This window comes from Penicillium digitatum, chromosome 1, assembly GCF_016767815.1.
Source record: "Penicillium digitatum chromosome 1, complete sequence".
NCBI classification, from domain to species: Eukaryota; Fungi; Ascomycota; class Eurotiomycetes; order Eurotiales; family Aspergillaceae; genus Penicillium; species Penicillium digitatum.
The window spans coordinates 7681284-7708566 of NC_089384.1; the positions used below are offsets into that span (position 1 = coordinate 7681284).

The window sequence follows — 27283 nt, forward strand, 5'->3', positions numbered from 1 at the left end:
GTCCTGAAGAACCCATTTGACAACCATATCCTAAATTATAACAGACACCGTCTATCCCAGGGAACTATACTCCCTATCGCCGAGCGAAGAGAGATACTTGTGGTTGTTCCTCATCTTCGACATCTTATTGTCCATTTTGTGCATTTTAGGCATGTGACTGCCCCAGTATCTTTGACATGGCAGGAGGATGAAAGCTCGCTGTATACAGATCTCGTCAAGAGTACTTGGATGGTAGAGATGCGGCGTGGCGAGTCGATAAAAGCATGCAGAAACGACAGTTTAATCTTTTAGCTCAACCCAATGTAACCCCAAACAAGCAGGGGCGGAATGACAAATGAGCTTACAAGCCGATTTTTGAGGGGCCATCAACGTGTAAGGAGACGTAGAGCTCGCTACCTACTGGTACCGAGTGCTACAGTATTTGTGGCTTCGATACCTGTTTTCTCTGAGAATCCATTAGGAAATCTCGTGTCTATTTCGAAAGAGCGTCTTCAGCGGCCACCATGGAATTTAGGTTCGCGTGTCGTTGAGCAGATCATCAGTAGAGTGCCTAGAACGAAATAGAAGGGGACCAGCGATTCCGGACCGGATACCGCGTTTATCATCCTCTTTTCATGTTGCTAAACTGGTGTTAGGAATGGGGATACACTGTTTGGCATTTCCCCAGTAACCGTTCAGTTGGCAATCCGGAGGGCAATATGTTGATCGTGTCTCTCTCGGATAATTCGAGTATAACACCTGTCGGCCGACTGACAGATTCCCTCACGAAGATTACGCATACAGCACCGGTGATAGGCTCGGGATCAACTGTGATTGTTTTTCTGCATTATCCTAAAGCATGACATACTTGCTCTAGTTCCTCAAATAATAACGTGACCATAAACAATTCGAAACCAGCCCTCAGGAGCTGACAGCCGGAAAGTACATTTTCATTAATCGGAAAAATCACAGGGTATCTCTGTTGGGCCCTCGTCCTAGATATTGACTGGTACTGATGCAAATACAATGATAGTATGTATGCAGGTAAAACAGTATTCAATTGGATGGACGGGGAGAGAGAGAAGGTGAGAGTGGAAGGAAGACTATCTAGTTGGTCTATCCTACATGTGATGCCTGAGGCATCCAACATCCCCCTCATAGACCATGTTCCATCAAACTCCCCGAATTCTGGGTTTCATAGTAAAATCCTGCAAATCATGCATTTCAAATATGCATTTAAATCATGCCGATCAAACCAACAAAAGTCTCAAATTGCTCCTTTGCCAATGCTTTTGTAAAACCGTCAGCTGCGTTCTTGAGAGATAGGGTCTGGTGACGATTGAATTGAGATGATCTCACGACTAGGTGACACACTAGCTTGTTGAATTGGACACGAGAACGGGTATTCGTAAACTGCTCTCTGTCTCTCTGGAGAAGGAGTCAAATCATCTGATTCCTTACTAGCAGATCTCTCAATGTTGTCAGCATCTCGACGAACATCGTCCATGCTCTCAGCTAACTGAGATGCTTGGGTAGTCAGCTGTTGAAGTCTCCTCCCAAGGTCTTCTTTCTTCTGTTTAATGACATCTGGAACGTTCTCTGTAGGAGGGTTCGTAATCTCAGTAATTCTTGCGCCTGTCATCATAGGCTCCTCCCCCACAGTAGGAAGAAAACTTTGAAAGAGTTTGCGTTGTCTCATTGGTGGAACAATTGTCTTCTGTGGTGTCTCAGGCATTGTAGATGCACTACCATAGATTGTTGGAAGATGAATTGTAGACGGCGTGACAGGTGCCTGTACAGTCAATCGTGTAGGCGTCTGTACCGGTAGCGTACGTACCATCTGTCGTTGTTTAATCTCTGGCTTCGAGATCTCATCGTCTTGTGTTAGTGAGACAGGCATGAATCCGACGACATCGTCATCTCCATCTGGGTCCTTTGGATCGGTAGGTACTCCGTTGACTAGCATTGATCCCGTATCATCGTTATCGTCATCTCCGGGTTGTGGAAAGCCAACATCACGAGATACCACTAGTTTCCTAGTAGCTGGATCCCATACTTTGTAAACATGACCACCGTCCCCCTCATAACCAACGAGCTTTCCTTTCCATGCTCTGGGTGCTGCTTTCCTAGCCTGAATCCTCTTAGGCTTCGGAATATGAACGTATGCAGTTGTTCCCCATGGTTTAAGGTGCTTCAAAGAAGGCTCTGCGTTTGGAATCTCGAGCTCTTGACGCCAATGTGTTAGCGGCGAGATCTTGGTTTTCGGATTGATCAGTCTGTTGTAGATGTAGATGGCTGTGTCTGTCGCATACGGCCACATCTCTTCCGTCATCTTTGCATCAATAATCATCGTTCTCTGGATGTCGTTGATATGTCCACCGAAGCGCTCCACGGTGCCATTTGGTTCAGCAGTGTATGGTGGTGTGATCTCGAAAGTCATACCATGCTTCTCACCCCATTTGATGAACTCTTTGAACTCTGTGCCACCATCCATTCGCCAGATGCCTGGGTATCTGCCAGTGAGCAATTTGATCTTCTCACAGAACGCAGTAAGCTTATAGTAGGCATCACTTTTGTTCTTCAACATGATTCCCTGGATCAGTCGAGATGCATCGTCGACGACTGGCAACCAGTAGTTCTCTCCATTTGGTCCGGTAGGCTTCATTGGTTGTGTATCTACGTGGAATTTCCATGCCACATCCTGCACCCTTGCCTGTGGTTGACGAGAAATTTTGAGCTTTGATTTACCTTGGAAACAGGCATCACAGTCGAAATGCTCCGAGCCGTATTGTTCATCATCACCTAGCTGTTCAGCATGTTGTAATGTGGAGGCAATTCGTGCTTTTCCAGCATTTCCGAGACGTCGGTGGATCTCGTACGCAGTCACTTTGTTCACGAATCCAATTTCTTCATCATCAGAATCGGAATCTATGTCAGATTTGTCCTCATTGGGGTCATCGTCGTCTTTTGGACTGACAAGGTACGGGACACCAGCTGATGTATCTGCATACCCCACAATGTCACCCTCACCATTTGTGAGATACTTAGTACGTGTGTCATAAGAGATGTCTTGCTCTTCAAGAAGCTTTTGCATGCCTAATAGCTTGCCGTGTCCTCCTTGAGTATAGTAACCAGTTGTCATAAACGAGTGCGTCTTACCATTTCTCCCTGGCAGAGCAGTTCTCACAATGATTTGACCATGACCTAGCGTGACAACTCTATTGCCAGAGTAGTCTTTGTACGCATAGGCAGTGTCAGGATGATCCAGTTGGTATGTGTGAAAGTCTTCGATGTCATGCGTCAATGTCTTGTCAGATCCAGTGTCAAGCAACCAATCGTTCCTCCTATCAACAGAATTGGCAGCTGCAACAACCATATTGTTTTGTCCATCTTGACGTTGAGCTCTCTGGATTGCCTTTGAATAGGCCCAGAGGTTGCCGGACGGTTCCCACGAAACTGGAGGGTTCTCACTGAGATAGGCACATCTCTTCGCAGTGTGTGGTCCAAAGCCACAGAATGAGCACATGTTGTTGTCATCCTTTTGTGTGCCATTACGCATCTCATTTGCGTATTCATGAATGTCTTTGCCATCGGCAGGCTGCTTGCGAAGACCCTTCTTCTTCTTCTTTTTAGCAGTAGCTGTATCATCATCGACGGCATTGGTATCTTTTTTGGATTGGGTGTTGTCGTCATTGTGACCGTTGTTGTTGTGACCACCTCGGCCACCTCGGTTTCCTCCACGACCACCTCTTCCATTGCCTCGGCCTCGGCCGGCATTGTTGTTGTAAGTAGAATTAGCGACACCTTCCATGTCAGCTGCTGCTTGAAGTGCTCTCCAGTACTCCTCCACCTTGTCGAGGGTGAGTTTCTTAGGCTCCAGACTTGCAACTTCCTCCCTAATGAACTGTACTTTCATGACTTCCAGTTCAAGGTTTTGAAGAACTTGTGATAAGCTGTGTGATGGGTGTGGTGCTGCTTTGAATCTAGCTAGCACGTGGTACTGTCGCTGGTATTCCTCAATGTACTCGCTTGCCGAGTTGTAGTCCGATCGTTTCATCTTGTCGAACTTCCGCATCTCGATCAACGCTGTCTGCATCCGATCACTTCCTTGTGTCATTGACATGAGTTCGTCATACAGTTGATCGGCGTATTTAGGCATCTTGGACAGGTTGCGTAGTTTGTTCTGTATGGTGACGTCGATCTGGTTGTACATCCAGCTAGCAACCAAGCGAGACCAGTACTTCCATCTTCCGAATGAAGTATGCGACTTGTGAGGTCTGGGAATGTTGCTGTCTAACAACCATTCCAATGCATATGGGATCGGCTGGTAAGCCAGTGCCTGTTTCCAACCACTTGGATCAGTGTCATTGTGTCCCAGTGTCCGAACTTTCTGGATTTTGGTCATTGCAATCGCTGGAAGACCATGTCCCTGATGGGGCGGTGTGTTGTCCTCATCTTCACTATCACTGTCATCCTGTGTGAATTGGATCGGATTGGTAAAGGACGGGATCTGGGGTTCCAATGGGTTGGTGCATCAAGCGGGTGAGGGTTGGTGTCCCCCTCGTTGTCCGTCTCGGTGTCGGCCATGATTGGATGTTAAAGCTAAACGGAGCTTTTGCCGGCGGGGCTCGAAGGATTTCCTAGATGTTATTGGCTGGATCTGAATGTTGTGTCCCACACAGAGGTGGGTCCACAGTGGGGTCAGATCGTCAAAAGTCTCCAGTTGAAAATGGCTTCAGAGAAAAGAGTTGCTAGTGGTCCAGCTAGCAGAAGAGGCTCAGAACCTGATGCAAATACAATGTTAGTATGTATGCAGGTAAAACAGTATTCAATTGGATGGACGGGGAGAGAGAGAAGGTGAGAGTGGAAGGAAGACTATCTAGTTGGTCTATCCTACATGTGATGCCTGAGGCATCCAACAATCTTGTTCTCCGATCCCTTTGTGATAGCAACTATAAAGGGCCACTGCGCAAAAACGCCATCAATATCAGAATTGACAATCGGACATTACATGCCTTACATCACCGGCTATTCGCCGACTGTGATCTCGTATCGCAAGGGCTACAACCAATAATAGCAGGAGCGAGGGGCTGTCATCAAGACCAAGTGGTGCCTGTGACCTCATTGCCTCAAGACCACTCATTACAAGATATAATTTTTTCCCGTTTGTTATTCATGTTTGTTCACTTGATTTGTATATTTGCCGATGATGTCGGAGGTCTACACGGTGTGCGTGATGTGCTATCAAACTGGGTGCGCATCGGATCTGCATCTTCTCTCCCACACTCTATACGACCGAGGGTGATTATTGTCACCACTACCACAACCCAAAGTGTCACTCAGGATGTACTTGATGAAACATACCTTCTTTTTGATATCCGTTCTACTGAACCCGAGTTCCTTCGGGCATTTTCCGATATCCGTTTTTGCCGTCTACCATCAGCCGAGCTTTCTTCCGATGCCCGCTTTCTATCCCATAGCGCAGATATTTCACGCCAGCTTCATGACACTCGATTCACTCGTATAAAGCATAAGTTCATGTTTTCTGCAACTCATCTCAGTGACCTCTTTAACCTAGCTACACGAGAAATATGCTTCTCCCCTCTTAGGGAGTTTGACTTTGTGGCTGCTACAAGACAACAAAACCCACTTGATGGAGCGTTTAGTTCCCACCTTATCGACTTTCTTCGATTAAGTGGAAAAGCCACAATTCCTTATGATGGCATAATATCACATATTGCCTCCGCTATCCTAATGGATGCATATCTTCCTGGGATGTATTGTACGTGATCCCTATAACGGAAGTTGATTTATAGCTAATACTGATTTAGTGTTTTCCCCTCTAACAATTTTCCATAAACTATACTATGACATATGCTATATTGCGCACCGATCGGTATATAGTACCGATGAGCTCGCGAGGGCCCAGTGAGAAAGAATTGGAAGTCGTCTTGCGTTACTCTTCGAATATATGAAGGGTGGATCTTCTTGGTCAGCAAAAATTCATGATGAAAATCTGAAAGATCAAACCAAGTACGTACTGGGGTTGGTTACGTTGCAATAACGTAATTCCCAAGCGAGCTGGCCACCCCACCCACCCTATTAATTTTAAACGCATTTATTTCAACCAAAACTCCATCAAATTCAATCAGCTAAATTCTAGGTCTATCTGGATATGCATCTCTTCTATGGCCCTGATTTCCACATGCACCGCATTTCGGTAATGCCCTTGTTCTTGGTAATAAAGGTGCTTTCCTGTGCGCGCGGACCTGGGGGCGGGGAGGTTCAATCACTTCCTCTGGTTGCACAATTAAAGCAGTAGCTTCCTGAACTGATAAGCCCTCTGTAGCAGGTATCTGCTTTCGAGATCGAGTTTTTTTCTGCTTCTTTTTCTCGTTTTGCGATCGTAGATCGTGAACTTCTTTCTCAAGAATCGCTGCTGATTGCATCGTCATTTGGCAAGCTTTCAAAACCTGGTTTATCGCCGAATTGAGTGGACTTGGCAGGCTTCTGGATCTTTGACGAAGTAATGATTTGATTGAGGATGCTTGTTTCAATAATTGAATGTGATTTGTTGGTGTTTTTGGCTCCCATTCACTACCTCGACTAGATGGGGGAGTCGGAGTTCGAAGTTGAATATTAAGCTTAGATAACACTCGATCTGGATAAAGAGGAACTAAACCAGCAGCTGCAAAGCTTTTTTTGAATAGTTTCTGATTTGAAAGCTTCAAGTCGCGCAACTGGATATGCTTCAAGAAAATCAAGTTTGTCGATATGGTTGACGCCAAGACGCATTTTCTTTTCAACAAGTTGACCGTAAGAGCGTTTTAATACCGCAAAACAACCAATATCAAGTGGCTGTAAAAGATGAGATGAATGTGTAGGCATACAGATTGGAATTATGTTGTTTTTTTTCGCAAAGTTCATCGAATTTCGGGGTCAAATGACTTCCATGTCCGTTAAGTATCAAAAGTCGATGTTGACATTTTGTCCGTGAACAAGTCGATGGAATGAATAGTTTTCAAGCCATCGAAGGCCAATTTCATCAGAGGTCCATCCATTAGGACTGACTTCAAAGCGCCAATCATTTGGAAGATTGTCGAACCAAGATTCAATGAATACTTTGCCTTTGAAAATAATGCATGGAGGTAGTGCCCAACCTGAAGCATTTGTACATTCAATTGCAGTCACCCATTCGCGATTTCCAGGTTGTAAAAGTGATAGCCGACCGTAGTATTCAGATCTCGTAGTGACTTTAGTAGTTGCGGTTAATTCCATTGCAAAACCAGTCTCATCGAAGTTATAAATGTCATCGTTGTCAATGCCGTATTGAAGAATCGTTTTTTGAACAAGTGTAAACCATTCACCAATGATTTTTGGATCTTCACATCTAGCACGTTCGTAATTGTAACGTCTGGAGAATCTCGAGGATAGATTGGGATGTCGTTTAATGTAATTAGTGACCCAATTTTTGCCGACTGTAGATGATGGGTTGATTCCGCGATGCGAAAGTAGAACATTCGCCATTTCTTGCACCAATGAAGGTCGTGGAGCTGAACCACGAGCGTCCATAGAGAATATCCATTTCTGAAGAGATTCCTCTTCAGTATCGGTCAATTTATGAGAGTTGGCGCGAGAAATCGCGCGGTGTTGTATACCATTCAGGCGGGTAGAAAGGGTGGATCTTGGGACGTTAAAACGGCGCGCCACTTCACGAATTGAAGAGATTTCTTGATTTTTAAAAGCCTGGATAGCTAGTAAGATCCTACCCTCCTGCTCTATTGAATTTCGAGAGGATTGAGTACGAATTGGTGGCATGGTGGGTGGTTGAACTAACTAAGATCTAATTCATGGACGTGTTTTGGTTGGGGTGGCCAGCTCGCTTGGGTGTCCAGCTCGCTTGGGTGTCCAGCTCGCTTGGGTGTCCAGCTCGCTTGGGTGTCCAGCTCGCTTGGGTGTCCAGCTCGCTTGGGTGTCCAGCTCGCTTGGGTGTCCAGCTCGCTTGGGAATTACGTTAGTTGACTGTGCAACTACCGTGATACCTGTTGCCTTCTGGAATAAGTTGGCAATTGACTAAATTAGGGCACATGTGTGTAGCAGAATGTAATTGTCATTGAGTGAGTGTATCGATATTCATGCAATCCATAATTATCCCGGAGCAATAGTTTCCCCGGTACATTCGGGTGATCCTTGCGCAGTTGGGCAATTTCAGGCAACATCAGGCAACATCAGGCAACATCAGGCAACTTCTGGAAGGCGGTGGAAGCCAGTAGTGACGACATGGACCTGATGGCAGCTTCGGGCACCCCGCGCGCCTGGAGCATATAAACTTGCATTGTCGTGGTTCAAGCTACATAATCTCCAAGTCTACTTACTCAATTAATTTCTACTCTTAAATTACAACTCTTGCATAACTACGACTCCATACTTCGGAACATCAGCATCTACAACTTTTGACATTACCCAACTCTTCCGTTCAAAATGAACAGCGTTCAGTTCACAGATCGGGCCAACAAGGCCTTGCTGGACTCCAGCGGCCTCTGTGAGCAATATGCACATTCCCAGATTATGCCTATTCACCTGGCAGTCGCGTTGCTTAACCCCTCCCCGGATGAGTCTGAAGATCAACAGACTCCATCTAGTGCCCATGCTTCCCATAATTCATCAACCGCCCCTCTCTTCCGTCAGGTCGTCGAGCGGGCTCATGGCGACTCTCAGCTCCTCGATCGATCGCTAATGAAGCTACTGGTCCGCCTACCGAGTCAAGACCCTCCTCCAGAAAACCCTAGTGTTTCTCCCCAACTGTCCAAAGTCATTCGATCAGCCACCGATTTATCGAAGACCCAAAAGGACAGCTTCGTTGCGGTTGATCATCTCATCCAGTCCGTCTGCCAAGATTCACAGGTTCAGCGTGCTCTGGGCGATGCCAACATCCCCAATCTCAAGTTGATCGACACTGCTATTCAGCAAATTCGTGGTACAAAGCGGGTCGACTCCAAGACCGCCGATGCGGAAGGCGAGAATGAGAACCTGAAGAAGTTCACTATTGATATGACTTCCTTGGCCCGGGAGGGCAAGATCGATCCGGTCATTGGCCGAGAAGAGGAAATCCGTCGCGTCATTCGCATTCTTAGTCGACGCACGAAGAACAATCCTGTGCTCATCGGTGAACCCGGTGTGGGTAAGACCACCATTGTCGAAGGTCTCGCTCGCCGCATTGTCAACGCCGATATTCCCGCCAACTTAGCTCAGTGCCGCTTGCTTTCTCTCGATGTCGGCTCTTTGGTTGCGGGCAGTAAATACCGCGGTGAATTCGAAGAACGTATGAAAGGTGTTCTCAAGGAGATTGAAGATTCAAAGGATACCGTCGTTCTCTTCGTCGATGAGATCCACCTACTTATGGGTGCTGGATCTAGCGGCGAAGGTGGTATGGACGCTGCGAACCTTCTCAAGCCCATGCTGGCTCGTGGCCAGTTGCATTGTATTGGTGCCACCACTCTCTCTGAATACCGCAAGTATATTGAAAAGGATCAGGCCTTTGAGCGACGATTCCAGCAGGTTCTTGTCAAGGAGCCTACAGTCCCAGAGACCATCTCGATTCTTCGTGGTCTAAAGGAAAAATATGAAGCTCATCACGGTGTCAACATTCTTGACGGAGCTATCGTTACTGCCGCCACTCTCGCCTCTCGCTACTTGACAGCTCGTCGACTTCCCGATTCTGCAGTCGACTTGATTGATGAGGCTGCAGCTGCAGTCCGAGTCACCCGCGAGTCTGAGCCAGAAGCTCTCGACACACTAGAAAGAAAGGCCCGCCAGCTTCAGATTGAAATTCACGCTCTTTCGCGCGAGCAGGACGACGCCTCCAAGACTCGTCTTGAGGCTGCCAAACAAGAAGCCGCCAACGTTAGCGAGGAGCTCAGGCCCATGCGCGAGAAGTACGAAAGTGAAAAGCAACGCAGCCGTCAAGTTCAGGAGGCCAAGATCAAGCTTGACTCTCTCAAGGTCAAGCGTGACGAAGCCGAACGTTCAGGCGATACCCAGACAGCCGCTGATCTCGAATACTACGCCATTCCAGAGACCAAGAGCCTTATAGAGCGCCTCGAGGCCGACCGGGCCAAGGCCGATGCTGAACGACGCGCTCAGTCAGGCGATGCTGGTGAAGCCCTTCTTGCCGATGCAGTTGGTCCTGACCAGATCAATGAAATCGTTGGGCGGTGGACCGGTATCCCTGTCATGAGACTCAAGACCACCGAAAAGGACAAGCTGCTCAACATGGAGAAATACCTCGGAAAAGTTGTTGTTGGCCAGAAGGATGCCGTTGTTTCGGTCTCCAACGCTATTCGCTTGCAGCGCTCAGGTCTCAGCAACCCCAACGCACCCCCCAGCTTCTTGTTCTGCGGTCCCTCTGGTACCGGTAAGACCCTGCTCACAAAAGCGCTTGCTGAATTCCTTTTCGATGATCCAAAGGCAATGATCCGGTTCGACATGTCCGAGTATCAGGAGCGACACTCGCTCAGCCGTATGATCGGTGCACCCCCCGGATACGTTGGACATGACGCCGGTGGCCAACTTACCGAGAGCCTGCGTCGCCGCCCATTCTCGATCTTGCTATTCGACGAGGTCGAGAAGGCTGCAAAGGAAGTCCTTACTGTTCTCCTGCAGCTCATGGATGATGGCCGTATCACTGACGGCCAGGGCCGTATCGTTGACGCAAAGAACTGCATCGTCGTCATGACTTCTAACCTGGGTGCCCAATATCTCGCCCGCCCCACTGCCAAGGATGGTAAAATCGATCCCCAGACCCGCGAGTTGGTCATGGAAGCACTGCGCAACTACTTCCTGCCGGAATTCCTCAACCGTATCTCAAGCACCGTTATCTTCAACCGTCTTACCAGACGCGAGATCCGCAAGATCGTGGACCTCCGTCTCTCCGAGGTGCAGAAACGGCTTGATCACAACGAGCGCAATGTCAACATCGAGTGCACGGATGAAGTCAAGGACTACCTTGGCTCAGCAGGCTACTCCCCAGCCTACGGTGCTCGTCCACTGGGCCGACTCATCGAGCGCGAGGTCCTCAACCGTCTAGCTGTCCTCATTTTGCGCGGAAGTATCAAGGATGGCGAGAGCGCCCGAGTTGTCATGCGCGAAGGTCGCATCGACGTCCTGCCTAATCACGAGCTTGGGGAGAGCAGTGACGACAGCGATGACGACATGATGGATGAGGATGATCTCGATGCTGAGATGGATGATGACCCCGTCTCGCCTGATCTATACGATTAAACAGATGAATTTTTCTCACAGTTTCCTATTTCCAAAAAAAGAATTGAACATACCCAGCGATGAGATGATACACAAATTTGTCTTTATGGCTTTGTTTCTTGGCCTCGCTTTCTTTTCTATGTTCTCGCACGGCGTTGGTATCCTCTCTTTGCATTCTCTTTTCATGTACTAGCGCAGTAATCACTGGGTAGATAGTTCTTGAGTCGATATCGTATTAGCCTTGGCAGTAATCATGTTAATACAAGTCTGTTCTTCGAAATTCCATGCAAAACAAACCCCTAGACTTGTTATTATCAAAAGTTATCACGAACTCGAGGCTGATTGTGGTTTAAAGAATTCGGAAAAATGTAGCCAAAATAGGTCTACACTACATCTATAGCCCGGGCATTAAATGTAACATAGAAAGACTTTACGTAAATGACAACCTTTTCATCCACTACTCAACTTGTTCCATACCATGTGATTTGAGGTCTAAGCGGCATCTAGAAAAGCAAGATGGTGCAATATGTCCCCATATTTAGAGTGCTCCCGAAGGTGCGCACCCCATATACATGGATGCTAGAGACCGTGGAAGGATATCGCAACTCAGTTGAACTCAGAGGAAAGGCTGATTCCTGAGGTGTGTCAAATGAAACAGTTTGAGAATTTACACTTTCAAATCCTTCGAAAAAAATCCTTCGAGATATTCAAGTTCCTGATCAATACAACCAAACGGGAGTTGGAAATTCTACAAGACATGACCGACGGGAATTGGCAATAACTAAAGCGTGGTATTGAGCATAGGTTACTGGGACCAGAGTCGAATTTTAGAGGTGTAGTGGAGATTGGAAATTAAAGTCAAAGTGTCATATGCGATTCTTGAGTTTGAATTTTGAGCCAATTCTTGTGTATATTCTCTAGAGAAAAGTCCATATCTAAAGGTAGGCATCTCGATCATCTCCGAGAAATTATAGAGAAATTATAGAGAAATTTAAGGGTGTAGAAGTGAGCGTGTCCAGACACAATTAAATGACATTTGTGTAGGACCGAGTATCAATCCACCCTGGGGAAATTCGTGGAATCGTAAAAAAAAGGAATTGTTTCCCCGAAAACAAGAGGAGTCGATTAAACCTCCTCGCGGGCGCGGGTAATCCGCGAAGAGATCGCATCATAGTCCTCCGGCTGGGAGTCATGCTGCACCGTAACGGTAATATCTTGACGAATGCGCAAAGCGCGGGCCGAGCCATCATCACTGCTTGCATCGTGCTCTTCGCCGATATGGATATCAGAGGCAGTCGCCTTTGTTGGGGTAATCGTGGTGGTGCCCTCGAACTCTTGCATGCTAAAGACTCCCGATCGCACAAGGCTTGACGGGCCATAGTGAGGCAGATTGGAGTTTCCTTGGCTATTCCAGGCTCCGGATTTGTAGCGATCGGTGCCGCGTTTGGATCCTCCGGTCCAGCTCTTGAGAATGGGGAAGACGTCACGGAGAAGTGACCAGATTAGCGGCAGGTTGGTGACCATGATGGCGACGGCTGCTTCGCGAAAGTACCAGTTCATGTAGATATAGGAAATCAGAGATGGGACGAGACAGTAGACCTTGTTCAGGACGGCGGCGACGATGACGAAGATTCCCATGCCGAAAAGGATCGTCAGAATCAGCTTTTGCTTAAGCGGGACACGGACTTGGACCAGCATCGGGATGGCGATGAGAAGCATTAAGACATCGCCAGAGATCGAGATGGAACCTTGCACGATTTCGTAATATTGGTAGGAAGAGCATTGGTATTCTGGCGCTGGGACGACGGCCCAGTAGTGTGACAATGGCCGACAGAGTAGGAAGAGCGACAGTTCGGATGCAACAAACCCTAGTGCAACGTAAATTGTGACATAGTTGATCCAGCGTTTCTGCTTTAATCCTTCACTGTTGGTTGGCGTTAGCCAAAAAAAAAGAAAGGAAAAAAACAGAACAAGATCTAAGTTGAGGTTCAACATACGTGATACGCGCATAGATCACCAGCATGCATGCTTTCAAACTCCAGATGCAAAGAAGAAAGGCATGCTCCGATACAAAGACCCATTTGCTACCACGCACCCGTTCCGCGATAATTTCATCTGTCAAGTGTAGTCTATCATCCTCGGTCATAAGGTTTGACCCTCCACCAGATGCGACTTTATTTAATGACACACATAGTATCGTATACCAAAATACGGCGAAGAGCATAAAATAGTCATCGAACTGAAGATTTCGAATGCCTAACCGTTGAACCCGAGCAACCCTATCAAAAGTGCTTGGTCAGTAGGCGTTTGTTAATTGGGAGATCCAACTGATACTTGCCATCGCAAGATGGCACCTAGAACGCCGACGGAATATAGAGCCCATGATTCACGAGCGAACTCCACTGCATAACGATCCCCTAAGCCAGACATTACCCCGGGCCTGGTCAAAAGGAGGTTAACAAGAATCAAGAGAGCAATAAGAGTAAGCAGACACACCAACAATTTGAGAAACAACTTGAGAAACTAGCAGGGTTGTGAGCTATGTATAGTTTTCAAGTCCCGATCACTGCATATGCCGATAATCACAAGATAGGGGTGGTTCTAAGTATACTAGAAAGCTCTAGGCATGATGAAGAAAACGCCAATCATTGAAAGATGGAGCACCGAGAGTGACCATGGGACAGTGGGGTCTCTTGATGGCGAGCGTTTCCTTGGATAGGATTAGTACGGGAAATTGATTTCAAGACGTTGGGAACAATTTTGGTCAGTGGTCCACTTCACCTTCTGCTCTGGAACATCTAATGCCTGGAGTAGAAATATGCAAATTTGGCTGGTTTTCGGTTATATCGTCAGAACTGTACTAGTGCTACGGAGCACAACATAGTATGTAGATCCATAACGAACTCAATTACTACCTGCTTGACTAGGCAATAGGACATGGCCCATCCGTAGATCTTTTACGTCTATTCCCAATGGTAAACCGTCACCAAGCGAAGATAGCCATGCAACAGAGCTCTTTCTGGGGGAAAGGCCCACAGTGGAGGAGCCGAGAGGGTGATCAGCAAATACATGCCATGGTTTGCCAACGACGATTTTCAACAACACAATGTCCAAAATTCTAAACAAATCCCAGGCAGTAGATGATAGACGTGGTAACTAACTTTGTTGAAGACTTCCCTCAAAATAGCCCACGCCCAGATCGAGCACTCGGATTCTTCAGAGTTTGCCATTAGCAACAAGCGTAAGAGAGTGGGGCGCTAACAACACCCTTGAGACAGCAACTAGTCCGAGCCTTTTCCTCTCAAGTCATTTTGGAAGGTGGAAACGAAGTGGATCCTTACTCGGAATGGAAGTCTCCTGAATCGTTTTCGTGACCTACAGAGACGAGAGTTCTTGATGCCCCATGTTGCATATGGACTGAAAAATTTAAGAGAATATCGGACTGAATTGGCTGAGATTGCAAGGGTTTGGACCATTTTTCGAAGTATGCTATGTCTGATCGACTCTCCAGCTTGAAGGAACATAAGACTGCTGCTGAAGTTGGGTACTCCGTACATTGTACACTGACTTTACCCAGATTGAATTTTTGTTCTATCTCGCTAGACTTCGGCAGAATCCATTTTAGGTCGGAACCTGACTTATCCAAATTAATTCATCCCAAGTAACGTACGTCTCAATTAATTTGGTGGATTAATAGTAGTTAATTGAAGCGGAAGATCAATTTTGTTATAGACCACACGGTCTATGTTGTACTAGATCACTATATTGTATGCCCACTAGATCGAAGGTTGTCCACACTCAGCTGCACTATATACTTATACTTCCAAAGGTTTTGGCTCAAGGTCAAGAATCCTTGGGTTGCGTCCGATAGTTTCCTATTAAGTTACTCACCATTTACTCCGTACTGGACATTTTACATTGGGACTTTGGTCTTAAGTGGATACAGAGGCTGATCTAAGGCCACCCTCTAGCCATATACCGACATATGACCTGTGTGAGACACACCCCGGTCGTGTTAGCTTGAAAAACGTAGATTGTTTAGGCCCACATCCAGTACCACTTGGTATGACTTGACCACATAATTAGGAAGGTGGAAGTGCATGTGTCTGGGCTACTTGAGGACTTACCTGGGTTCGTAATTAGCCTACTTTTGTGCTTTAGTTTACCAGACACGGAGTACACCGTACTTTAGTTATCACTTGTCTCAGTGGCAAATCGAAGTTTTTTTGGTTCAAATAAAAGGGGGGGGGGGGGGTGGTCTTGGAAGAAAATTTGGAATAGTGTACGGAGTAACACTACGCATATTCTATGTGGGTACGAAGTAACGTAACCTGCATGAAAAATATAGGAGGTTTCAACTACAACATAGGCATATTGAAATTTTATGTAAAGTATGCATCCTTTTGGGGAGGGCACAGATGGAAATCTAATTAGAGTATTGGCGAATGGCTTCATCTTTTTTTTAACGAGTCTGGGGTCATTAGACCCGCCTAAGAGCCTCGAAGTATCTCTTATCTCAAATAAGAAAGATGTACGGAGTAGAGATGAAGTCAAAGATCAAGGAAATCAATGGCACTAAGCCCTAGGGCATGGAATATTCTTTCCAAGGTTTCTGTTGAAGCTCCCCTTCTAGGTTAAGCGCAAGATAGCTATACCGCGTTTATTTGCTAGAGCTTTCGGAGTACAATGCAATGCCCCTTGCCTCCGAAGTGGCCCAATCATAGGTCTGGGACGACTCCACAGTGAACCAGTTAGCCATCGAATGATGTGCTGTAGTAAAGGTTGATTGGCTCAAGATTGAGAATGTAGTGGAGTCCGGAGGGAATTCATTGTAGCCAACCTGATCTGATCGGCTCAGCCGTGACATTGATAATGTACGTTGTACGCCTTGTTTTGCTTGCTTTTTCTTAGCATCTGTGTTCACCTTGATTCTTCCCACTTCATTCGTTACGCCCGGGAGGTGAATTTCGGAATTTATGCGTCAAGGAGTATTCTGAAAATCCCTAAAATACGTCGAATATGAGTGAGATCAATCGTTTACCGGAGAAGGAGGTCAGCTACGTCCCTCAGAGGGAAATCACACCTTCGCCGGACTATACTCACGATGGCCCAATTGATGGAGAGTTAGTCAACGCCTCAGGCCATCGCCAGGAAGTAGAGCGCAACTTTGGCCTCATCAGTATTTGTGCTGTGGCCGTGACCACTGGAAACACATGGATTGCCCAAGGTGGTAGTGTCGTTGTGGCCCTGAGCAATGGTGGGCTTGCAGGGACTATCTATGAATTGTATATCGACCTCCCTTGCTAGTCTAACGAAGTTGAAACTAACTTCTTTATTCAGCATGGCTGTGTCTATCTGCTACTGGTTAGTCGCCGCATCAATTGCCGAATTGGCATCGGGGATGCCCTCATCCAGTGGTGTCTACCACTGGGCAACTATCACTGCGGGAAGCAAGTACGGTCGCGTGTGTGGATTCTATGCTGGATGGTGGAACTGCCTGGCTTGGATTTTTGGTGCCGCATCCATGTCTTTGATTCTCGCTCAGCAGACCGTGGCTATGTATATACAGATGCATCCCGACTTTGTGCCCTCACAATGGAACGTTTTTGTCAGCTTGCTCCTTTGCACTTGGACTTGCTGCTGCGTCGTGCTGTTCATGAACCGCTTACTGCCTCACATCGGAAACCTTGGCATGTTCTTCATTATTGCCGGCGTGTTCGTTACCATTATCGTGTGCGCTGTGATGCCTCATGTGACCGGCTCTGGATATGCTACCGATAATCTTGTGTGGGCAACTTGGGAGAATGGAACCGGTTATTCCCAGCAAGGATTCGTCTTTGTGGCTGGTATGCTCAACGGTGCTTACAGTGTTGGCACCCCTGACTGCTCATCTCACTTGGCTGAGGAGATCCCGAAGTCAGTCTTCCTCGTTTCCCATTCCCAAATAGTATCAATGCTGACTTGAAATTACAGGCCGAGCCGAAATATCCCCAAGGCCATCTTAGCCCAGATGGGTGTCGGTTTTGTCACAGGTATCTGCTACATGATCGCAATCTTCTATGCTATAAACGACCTCGACAAGGTGTCCGACCCAAGCACTTTCTTCCCCCTTGCTGAGATCTACCGCCAAGCTACTGGCTCTCATGCCGGCTCTGTGGGTCTCCTAGTTGTCGCTTTCCTGCCTACCTTTATCACTACCTGCGGCTGCTACATCACCGCCGGCCGTACGCTCTGGACCATTTCTCGCGACGGCGCCACTCCGTTCTCACAATGGCTTGGAACTATCAGCCCCAAGTTCAAGAACCCCTTCAACGCCACCCTGGCCTGCTGCGGCCTCATCACCGTGCTAGCGTGTATCTACCTTGGCTCGTCTACCGCCTTCAGCGCCTTTGTGGGATGCTTCGTGCAGTTGTCCAGTCTTTCTTACTTCATGGCAATCTTCCCTCACATCTTGACCCGCCGTTCGTCCTTCGTCCCTGGATTTTTCTTCATGAACAACACAATTGGCTACGTCATCAATTCCCTGTCCTGTGCCTACCTCATCGTCTTCGCTGTTATCTTCTGCTTCCCTTACGCCATCCCTACTAGCGCCGCGACGATGAACTATGCCAGTCTAATGACCGGTGGTCTTTCTATCTTCGTTGCCATCTGGTGGTTCATCCACCAGGGCTCTTACGTTGGCCCGAAGCATGTCCCGTCAACTGACAAGGCCCTGGCTGATGATGCTCGGTAAATTTCCTTTGAGATTTTCGAAGAACCATTCTACGTTTACAACGTTGCTTGGCACAGCGTATTTCTTCGTTGTCAGCTTTAAAATGCTCGTCTTTCATGATGCGACTTCACGTTATATACACCATTTGCACACTTCTCCTTGTGTTGGGCTTTTCCCGACTCTATGTATAGCTACTGTAAAAGCATAAATCATTTTTTTGTGTCCAATCACCAATTTTTTAATATAGACTCTTTTCCTTCAAGGGTTAGCAGTAAAGTCTTTAAAACTAAATCAATTGTGACATGATTCTACGCAGTAGACCATGTCCTTTAATGCACGAAATTGATATTTAGTCTCACGTGATTGCGCGTTCCGCGCCTATGTCGCGTCCTCATCCCAACGCCATCTTGATCAAGGAAAAGAGACCAAGACAGCCATGGTTTTCAAACCCTTCAAGTCCCCTTTAATTAGGAATCCCGCTACATTATCCACCGGCTCCACCGATGAGATTAATCGCCCTACCAAAAAGCCCCGCCTCGAAGATGAACCAGCACCCAAGGATGTGCAATCAACACCAATAGCCAGTCGAAAGCCACTCCTACAAGTCAACAATCGAGGATCAGACAGTGTGATAAATTCACCATCCAGTGGATCGACCAAAGATGATATATCCGACGAAAGATACTTCAATGTTCTCTGGTAGGTCCTCAGAACATTGATCCCTCACACGGCGAGTGCCAATTACACCGAACCAGCTAACCCCGACAGGCGCAAACCAAGCGCCAAAAAGCACAAAACATGGGATGGAGACGGAATCCTCTCCACCCGTGGAGATCTGGTGTGTCTACGAGACACTGCTGGAAAGGAGATGGGACGGAAGGTGCACGAAGCCCTCCTCGAGCCGGGAACAACCTTGTCAATCTCCGGAAAAGAGGTTGAAATTGACTCCGAAATATCAAAAAAGGAATACATCTCCGGCAGAAAGTTCTTGGAAGGCAAAAAGCAAGCACCTACCTCCACAACAGACCCGGCGCCTACACTGAAAAAAGAAGCCCTTTTTGCCCGAAAGAAGGGAGAAGTACGCAAACCTACGGCTGCGGAGCGGACCAAGTCCCTCAAGCGTTCACTAGCTCTAGTTACTAACCCCAACGCAAACCCTGGAGCCGCACCGGCGGCATTTGCGGCTTATAAAGCGCCGCTGCTTGTGAACACGGTTACTCCCAAGGTTGTCGGGAAGGTCGTCCCACGTCATGACCCCAAGGCAGTTGGTGCGTTGGTTATGCCGCGGCCGAAATCGGTGCCCAAGGGGAGGCAGGTTGTGGATGTTGTTGTTGATCCTCTCTTGGCCAAGAACTTACGGCCACATCAGCGTGAGGGTGTGAAATTCTTGTATGAGTGTGTCATGGGTATGCGGCCGTTTAATGGTGAAGGTGCCATTCTCGCGGATGATATGGGCTTGGGAAAGACTTTGCAGACCATTGCGCTGCTTTGGACTTTGCTTAAGCAGAACCCTGTCTTTGAAGCCCCGCCTGTTATTAAGAAGGCTTTGATTGTGTGTCCTGTCACTCTTATCAACAACTGGAGGAAGGAATTTCGCAAGTGGCTCGGCAGTGAGCGCATTGGAGTTTTCGTCTTTGATGATAAGAGTAAGCGTCTTACGGATTTCACCAAGGGCAGGGCGTATAGTATCATGATTGTTGGGTATGAGAAGCTCAGAACAGTCCAGGAAGCTTTGGCGAATAGTTCTGGAGTCGATATCATTATCGCAGACGAAGGCCACAGGCTCAAGACATTGCAGAACAAAAGTGGTCAAGCGATCCAATCGCTCAGCGCTGTGAAGAGAGTCATTCTCTCCGGCACGCCAATCCAAAACGATCTGAGAGAGTTCTTTGCAGCCGTGGACCTTGTTAACCCAGGAATCCTAGGCAATTTCAAATCCTTTATTCGAGAATTCGAAACTCCAATCGTACGCAGCAGACAACCAGAAGCTACAAGAAAGGAAATCGAGAAAGGAGAGTCCAGAGGTGAAGAGTTGCGAGAACTCACCTCCAAATTCATGCTTCGCCGAACAGCAGACATCTTGGCCAAATATCTCCCCCCAAAGACCGAATACGTCCTCTTCTGCAAACCAACACGCCCTCAAGCAAATATCTACAAAGCCGTCCTCACTTCCCCGATCTTCCAAACTGCCATGGGAAATGCCGAAAGTGCCCTGCAGCTAATCACAATCCTCAAAAAGCTCAGCAATAGCCCTTCCCTCCTTACAGCCAAAAACAACGATGACACACCCAATGAAACAATGAGTGCCCTCATCGAATCCATCCCCCAACCCCTCCACCGCCATCTGTCCCCCTCCTCAAGCGCAAAAATCCGCGTGCTCGACCAACTCCTTGACACCATGCGCAACAAAACAGACGAGAAAATAGTTCTAGTCTCAAACTATACCTCAACCCTCTCCCTCCTTGCCACCCTTCTCACCTCCCTGGGCCTCCCATACCTCCGTCTCGACGGCAGCACACCAGCCCAAAAACGGCAAGGCCTGGTTGATGACTTCAACCGTCTCCCCGCAAGTTCCTGCTTCGCCTTCCTGCTCTCCGCAAAAGCTGGCGGCACAGGTCTCAATCTGATCGGCGCGAGCCGTCTCATCCTCTTCGATGTAGATTGGAACCCGGCAACAGACATCCAGGCAATGGCGCGTATTCATCGCGACGGCCAGAAACGGCCTTGTCGTATCTACCGTGTTCTGCTCAAGGGTAGTCTCGAGGAGAAGATCTGGCAGAGACAGGTTACTAAGCTCGGTCTTGCGGATAGTGTTATGCAGGAGAAGAATACCAGTAATGGTGGTGCGCAGTTCTCTGCTGCTGAGCTGAGGGATTTGTTCAGGCTTGACGAGGATAGAGCATGTCAGACCCACGAGTTGTTGGGTTGTAGGTGTAGTGGACGGGGTGTTCAAGCTGATTCTCAGGCTTCTTTGTCTGGGCCTGCGACACCTGCTACTGTTGATGGTGGGAGTGGGTCTGAGGTTGAGGATTTGTCGGATCCGCCTTCTGACTTTGATGATGAGGGTGGTGATGATGATTCAGATGGGTCGCTGCCGAAACCTCATACTCTTGTTAAAGCTTCTGAAGTCGATATAGAGAAACAAGAGCAGTCTATCCGCGACGGCACCTATCGTTCTAAGATGGCTGGGAAGGGGAAGAAGGGTACGAAAGAGAGAGAAGGCCATGCGAAGAGTCAAAAAGATAAGATGCACCAGTCTTTGGCTCAGTACTCGCATATTGACCCCACTCCGCTTGCAGCTGAGTCCGATTCTAATGCTGGGACTGAGGTTGAAGATGAGGAGCTTGAAGCTGCCATTGATGATGATGTGCTGGTCTCCATGCTGAAGGATGAGTGTAACTTGATAGGATATGTTTTTAAAAAGACCAATGGGGCGGAAATCAGGAGTTAGACAGCTCTGCTCAGTGGGATGATGTATTGTAATCGATGTTCATGGATTTAGACTAGGCATATTGTACACACACTCCTCGAAGGCATCCTTAGAAGCACCCCCAAGCACCAAAGAAGAGAGAAAGTAGACACAATTGCATTATTCCACGGCCAGGATATTATTCAGGTAAATCTAACTGTGCAAAAAAAAGTGATTCAAGATGTTCAAGAAAATATGAAGAAGGAAAGGAGAGAAAGAGGCAGAAAAAGCCAACAACATCCTCCCCCATATCCACACTTCATTCACACACATGAACGTACACCAGATCCAAAACCCAATGTCAACTCATCACAGCACTTAATACCTGAGCTTACCAACAAGTCCAAAGGTATAAGCCGCCTCGGCCTCGCTTTTCATTTGAATCATAAATATCTTGCCAGAGCCAGTAGCAACACCACCCTTCTTCGCGATGGAAGCGTCTTCATTCTCCTCACGAATGGACACCGCAATACCCGTACGAGCAATGCGTTCAAAGGCGCTCTCGCCCAGACAGACATCGAGGAGAGTCTCGCCACGTGTCTTACCGCGGATGACGATGCGCTTCTCAGCCGAGGTGGCGCCGCGCGGGGAAGCCGAGCCTGATCCGGGAGGCGAAGTCCCACTTGCAGTGTCAGAATTGTCACCATGCGGGGAATTGCTGTCACTGCGGCCGCTGACGCCAGTACCCGGGCGGGAGAGGTTATTGGGTGGTGCGGGCATGATGGTCATACGGGCGGCGCCCATGTCGCGCCACTTGGAAGCGGATTCACGAGCGTACAGGCGGACCTTGGCGTTTGAGAGACCGATGCCGTCGGCTCCTTTGATTGATGCGGCGATGTGGCCTATGCCCGAGTTGGGGGATGGGTCGTTTCCGGAATCACCAGAGCCGGAGTGGATGCTTCCTTCGCGGCCGGTGCGGGATTCGATGGTGGAGCGAGAAATGTTGAACATTCTGCTGCTAGCACCGAGGCGTTTGAGGGCAGAGAAGGCGCTGCTCATGGTTCCCACGCTGCTTTCAGATGCTTCGCCTAAAGAGCGCGGGGAGCCCGATGCGCGATAGCTCTTTCTGCGGCGGGGCCAGCCAAACGGGCCTCCGCCGGATTTCGGGGCAGGCTCGAAGTTAGAGACATGATGATTGAACGGACCGCGGGCGTTTTGGAGCGCGATATATGTTGGGTTGTTGATTCTCGATTGATTGATCAAACTATATAGGGCGTCGCATTCATCAGGGTTGCGTGACCGGAACATGATGTTGTTGCTAGATGAAATCGTGGATCGCTCGGTGGGAGGAGAGCGAATACTGATATCGATGGCGGTTCCTCGGCGAATAGGAACAAGAGGTGTCAATTCAAGAGAGATGAGTGGCCTTGATGACATGGGATCGAAGTGCTCATCAGGTTCAGAGCCCATCGCAAAGGCCTCGATCAGACCTGGACTAACGACGATGTTACATTCGTCAGGAAGCAAAGGCTCCCAGTTGCCTTTGTTGGACCATGCAAAGGCAGACGCAATGGCTTTGTTGGTCTTGGTAGGCTGCAGAGGCACAGTACGGTATCCACTTTGCGACACAGAGTTCGAAGGCGAGAGAGAACTAGTGTCAGAAAGCGTGTCAGAAGTCCTTGGCTTGGGATAAACAAATTCTTCATCCTCAGATACCGAGGAGTAGTCCTCCTCTGAGTCAGAAAGGCCACCAGATCGTGAGGATCCAGATGATGAGCAAGGATAGTGGCGCACTGTTGACGCGTCTGAGTCGGTCTCTGAGTAATCCGAAGCTGTAGATGGTTCATATTCGTGTTTCAGGGGAGAAGAGCCACGTCGCTTGAGTCCACTACCACTAGGAGTGAGAACTGGAGGATTTGAGCGCTTGCCATTGGCAGGACTAGGCGAGCGATGAGGCGGTGGAGGGGGAGGGCTGTCACCATCCTTTGGCCGTCTTCGAGACTTCTTTCTCCTAGTTCTTGTTGGCGTCTCAAGTGTTTCTTGCTTGGGCAAACATTCAAGTGGAGGATAGTCTTCCTCGTCTTCGGGGCCGATGCTTGTCGATTTCAAGAGGTGAGTTTGGCTACTAGGAGTTCGGATTTTGGGAATCAGTGGGAGAGTTGCTGAGGGCACAGATGAAACCCTAGGAGATTCCGGCTCGGGTTCTCTAACAGGCGTCTTCTGAGGTTGAGGAATCTTCGAACGAGATTTTTCTCTCGATGATCCCGTGGCCAGGGATCGCTCCGTTTCGCCATAGAATCTACCACCCGTTGGCGTACTTGGGGGTTGAGAAGAGGCGAATGCAGGCCTGCTATGCTCAGGTGATTTATCAGATACAGTGGTTTTCTGAGAGGCCGTCTCAGAAGCTGAGCTTTCCCCATAGCGAGAGAGTCTCTTAGCCTTGGATCGTTTGAGCCCGGTGGAAGTCTTTTCCGAGCCACTTGGCGAAAGAAGAGGTAGCTCAGGGCGGGCGGGCTTTATAGAAAGCTCCGATCCTCCAGTAGTGCAATCCGTCTCCCGAGTGGCAGTCGAGGACAAAGAGCTCCTGGCATCGGTAGCAGAGCTCACCGTCCTTGGCTCAGACGAGTGCTCTTTGGGGGTCCATGAGCGTCGTTTCCCTGTTGCCTTCTCGCCGATGGGGATGTCGATGTCATTTGGGTGTGGCCTAGGTGGAGAACTATTGGCAGAGTGCTTGCGAGAATTGTTCTGCTTGGCTCGGCTTATGAAGCTTTGGCTTCGACAAATTTGTGGCGGGATAGGGTCAGATCCTAGCAATGAGATCCACTCAGCCCCAACTTCTTCTTCGTCAATGCGGAGCGAGAGTAATTCTTGCCAGTACTTCATTTCATCCCCGGGAGCGCTGCGTAGCATGACCACGATCTCATGTTTTGTTTCTCCCCTGCGGGCTGAAACACATCTTAGGTCCATGGGAGGGAATAAAAGCCAGCGATCCGAGTGGTCAATTTCACAAATCAAAAGGTCACCTCCAGGCCCTTTGCAAGAGGGGTTGTCTCGATACAAAAGCTCGGCTCGACAATCCACAAGTTGGCCACTTGAGTGATACAACGATAGATTAAAGAAATCACGAGCACGAACATGGCGAGTCTGATCAATGCCAATCCCACGAAGGACACCTAAGGTCATCGGGTCTCTTGTGCGTGTTGGGTCGATGCTAGCAGCAGAGTCATCTTCCAACCTTGCTCTTTCATCTCGAACGCGTTTCCGGGCATCGATCACAAGACTTTGATACGTGGCAGCGGTTTCTTCGGCCTTTGGGGACGGCTGTAGCATATTTATCCCTTTGAAACTCTTTGCCAGGTATTTGAGACGTACTAACGGTCGCTTCAAGAGATAGGCCACATCGACCTTTTCCCCGTCACTGTCTACAATGTCACCGTTTTCGTCCCTCTCTAAGCCTTCATCCAGGCTCTTCGTGTCAGCATCGTTCGTGACTTCATCTTCTTCCAGAGGAGCTAGGTTGACAATGACATCCTTGAATCCAAGGCGCCACGCGTTCAGGTACTCGCGGTAGACTCTCTGAGCACTTTGCGCCCATGTAAGCAATGCATCCGCATTGTCCTGTGGGATTCGCTTGTGCAAGTTCTTAAGGCGCTCGATCGCTACTCCCATATCGACAATCGGCTTTGAGAAGTTCACATCATCTTCAGGGTCCAAAGACGGCTGAAACAGGCCTGCTGCAATGGCCGAATCAGAGCGGGACAGCACGCAAGTCAAGAGGACCGGAATCACACCTCCGACTAGCGTCTTCAGCTCGCGCATATACTTGGTCTCGTCACCCGACAGCTCATAGAGCAGATCATCAACTGTGGCGTGGGCCAGGCGACTTTTGTTAGTGCGAATACTCCGATTCGACCGGGTGCTTCTGCTCCGCGAAGCCGGAACAGATAGCACAGACATTAGGTCATTGTGAGTAGTAAGCCGTCTTTTCAATTGCGAGGATACCACCGGCAGCGAGTCTGGATCAAACTGATCATCTTTTTCTGCTTCTTCTGCCTCCTCGACAAGTTTCGATTGACTATTTTCGGTGGAGGTAGACTGCAGCACGTGCTCGGTTCCATCTGTCAGGGTGGTACCCAGGGTGTCCGTCGAGGCAATTGTTGATAAACGGTGGTAACCGGTGGTTGGGAATGTCTTGTGAGGGCCAAGTGGTACAGGTGCATTGTGTCCCGATACTTCAGAGCCGCTGTCGGACAACGGCTGTAAATCGGGCTCTGAAGGTGCGAGAATATCCTCACAAGGCATCTCTTGGGCAAGATCGTCGTCTTTGCTCTTGACAGATGACTTAGGGGTCATATCTATACTATGTCGCTTTGACTCCAAGGTTATCTCGCCATCTTGTGCCTTTGGTGTTTTTTCGATTGACGAGGAACGGTCATTTTCTTTGGATTGCTCACTCGCAGCGCACTTTGGACGATCGGAGCTCTTCGGGCACTCGCTGATCGTTGATGTTTCAGACTCGGTACCAGGTTGTAGGTCTCCATCTGCAAGTTTTTGAGATCGTCTTGCTCGCCCCGATTTCAGATCGAGAGGAGCGGGGATATCAACTTTAGATCCGGCTTCATCCAGAAAAGGATCCGGTGTGTCAGAAAGCCATGCCTCGATTTTGGCACCCCGGCCCGCAGTCGGTGTGGGTATAGGTCTTGGGGGTTCGGGTTCGTGGATCCCAAACATTTTCCTGGACTCGTCGATCATGTGTGCGAATATACCACCCTTGGGAGGCTTCGCTGGGCCGCGCTTGCGTCTCCTTGATAGCTCAGAGAAATCCGCTTCGCTTGCTGCCCATAAATCTTCTGGGGGAGGCGAGTGCGTCTTTAGTCTATCCGAGAGCTCTGAAGGTTCGACTGATTTGGGATGGTCCGTCTCATTGTCGCTCTCCGTGATGACGTCGATATTCTGTCGTGCACCCGCGGACTTGATGTCTTGGACAGGAGATTTAGACCCTGTCACGGTGCCACGTTTTGCCTGAGGTCGAGGGAGATCACGAACTTTCCCATCTTCATCTCCGTTATCGTCATGTTTCCCCCGTGAGGACGTGGGCCCTTCATTTATGGTATATTCGGCTATGCGCTTAGGAGCGGGTAGATTGCGCGACGAGGACTGGGTTGAGGCCCGATTTCGGGTTCGTTTCCAATGCTCGTCACTCACGACACGTTTGCGCGGCGTGCTGTGGCTGCGATTTCTTGTGGTCGGGAGATTGCCCTTGTTCGGCTTCTCTACCTTCTCCAGCTTCTCCAGCTTCTCTAGCTTCTCTATCTTGATCTTGGCAGGTATTGGTTTTGGCTTCGCATTATTTTCCTCATCATCGGCATAGGGATCGTCTATCGTCACCACCCCGCCGCCTTGTTGCTGCCATTTTCGCACTCTAGAACGCACCGTATTCGTATCGTGCGCCCCCAGCGGTTCTCCGATGTCCAGCGGTTTTGTGGGTTTGGTAGTTGCTCCACGATTGGAGGGACGTTGTGGTGTCGCAGGAGGTGGCATCGGTACCTACAGAGCAAAATTGAAGGCGACACTTAGTAGGGCGCTCTCTCAAGGTTTTGTTGTCAAAAACAGCCGACAAAAACTTGGGGTTTGTTGACTTTCAACAGTCACAGTAGTCTCCACTTACCAAAGCCCCCAAAGATCTTCATAAAAATTTGGAGCATTTGCTTTTTGGATGATCTCAAGAAAATCCTTTCAGGGATCATAAACAATCAGGCCCTCTGGAGGTTGGGGCTGTCGATAAGCCCCCTCCCGCACTGAATTGGTTGCCGGGAAACCAAGTCGGGTGCGAACCTCAGAAGTTCTTGTTAAATGGAGAAACACCCCGTGGTCTGATCTGGTGAGTCTCGGTTGAAGATGACCTCGGTCTGAAAATTCAATAT

At 48.6% G+C, this 27283-nt stretch overlaps 6 protein-coding genes across 6 annotated transcripts; 3 read left to right on the forward strand and 3 right to left on the reverse strand.

The window, feature by feature from the left end:
- Nucleotides 1-1282: 1282 nt before the first annotated feature.
- On the reverse strand, nt 1283-4384 carry Pdw03_4992 (uncharacterized protein; the record flags this gene model as incomplete). Its single annotated transcript, XM_066100909.1, has 1 exon — nt 1283-4384. One exon carries the CDS (start codon nt 4382-4384, stop codon nt 1283-1285), a length of 3102 nt encoding a protein of 1033 aa, XP_065956309.1.
- Nucleotides 4385-8460: 4076 nt separating this feature from the next.
- On the forward strand, nt 8461-11259 carry Pdw03_4993 (Heat shock protein Hsp98/Hsp104/ClpA, putative; the record flags this gene model as incomplete). Its single annotated transcript, XM_014683246.1, has 1 exon — nt 8461-11259. The coding sequence occupies one exon, from the start codon at nt 8461-8463 to the stop codon at nt 11257-11259; it is 2799 nt and encodes a 932-aa protein (XP_014538732.1).
- Nucleotides 11260-12363: 1104 nt separating this feature from the next.
- Nucleotides 12364-13384, reverse strand: Pdw03_4994 (ubiD family decarboxylase; the record flags this gene model as incomplete). The annotated part of the gene is made up of 2 exons (XM_014683244.1): nt 12364-13162; nt 13236-13384. The coding sequence occupies 2 exons, from the start codon at nt 13382-13384 to the stop codon at nt 12364-12366; spliced, it is 948 nt and encodes a 315-aa protein (XP_014538730.1).
- Nucleotides 13385-16257: 2873 nt separating this feature from the next.
- On the forward strand, nt 16258-17971 carry Pdw03_4995 (DsDNA-dependent ATPase (Rad54b), putative; the record flags this gene model as incomplete). The annotated part of the gene is made up of 3 exons (XM_014683242.2): nt 16258-16523; nt 16579-17154; nt 17212-17971. The coding sequence occupies 3 exons, from the start codon at nt 16258-16260 to the stop codon at nt 17969-17971; spliced, it is 1602 nt and encodes a 533-aa protein (XP_014538728.2).
- A 415-nt stretch (nt 17972-18386) lies between these two features.
- Pdw03_4996 (DsDNA-dependent ATPase (Rad54b), putative) lies at nt 18387-21401 on the forward strand (the record flags this gene model as incomplete). Its single annotated transcript, XM_066100910.1, has 2 exons — nt 18387-18649; nt 18719-21401. The coding sequence occupies 2 exons, from the start codon at nt 18387-18389 to the stop codon at nt 21399-21401; spliced, it is 2946 nt and encodes a 981-aa protein (XP_065956310.1).
- A 336-nt stretch (nt 21402-21737) lies between these two features.
- On the reverse strand, nt 21738-26900 carry Pdw03_4997 (3-beta-hydroxysteroid-Delta(8),Delta(7)-isomerase; the record flags this gene model as incomplete). The annotated part of the gene is made up of 1 exon (XM_014683241.1): nt 21738-26900. One exon carries the CDS (start codon nt 26898-26900, stop codon nt 21738-21740), a length of 5163 nt encoding a protein of 1720 aa, XP_014538727.1.
- Nucleotides 26901-27283: the final 383 nt, after the last annotated feature.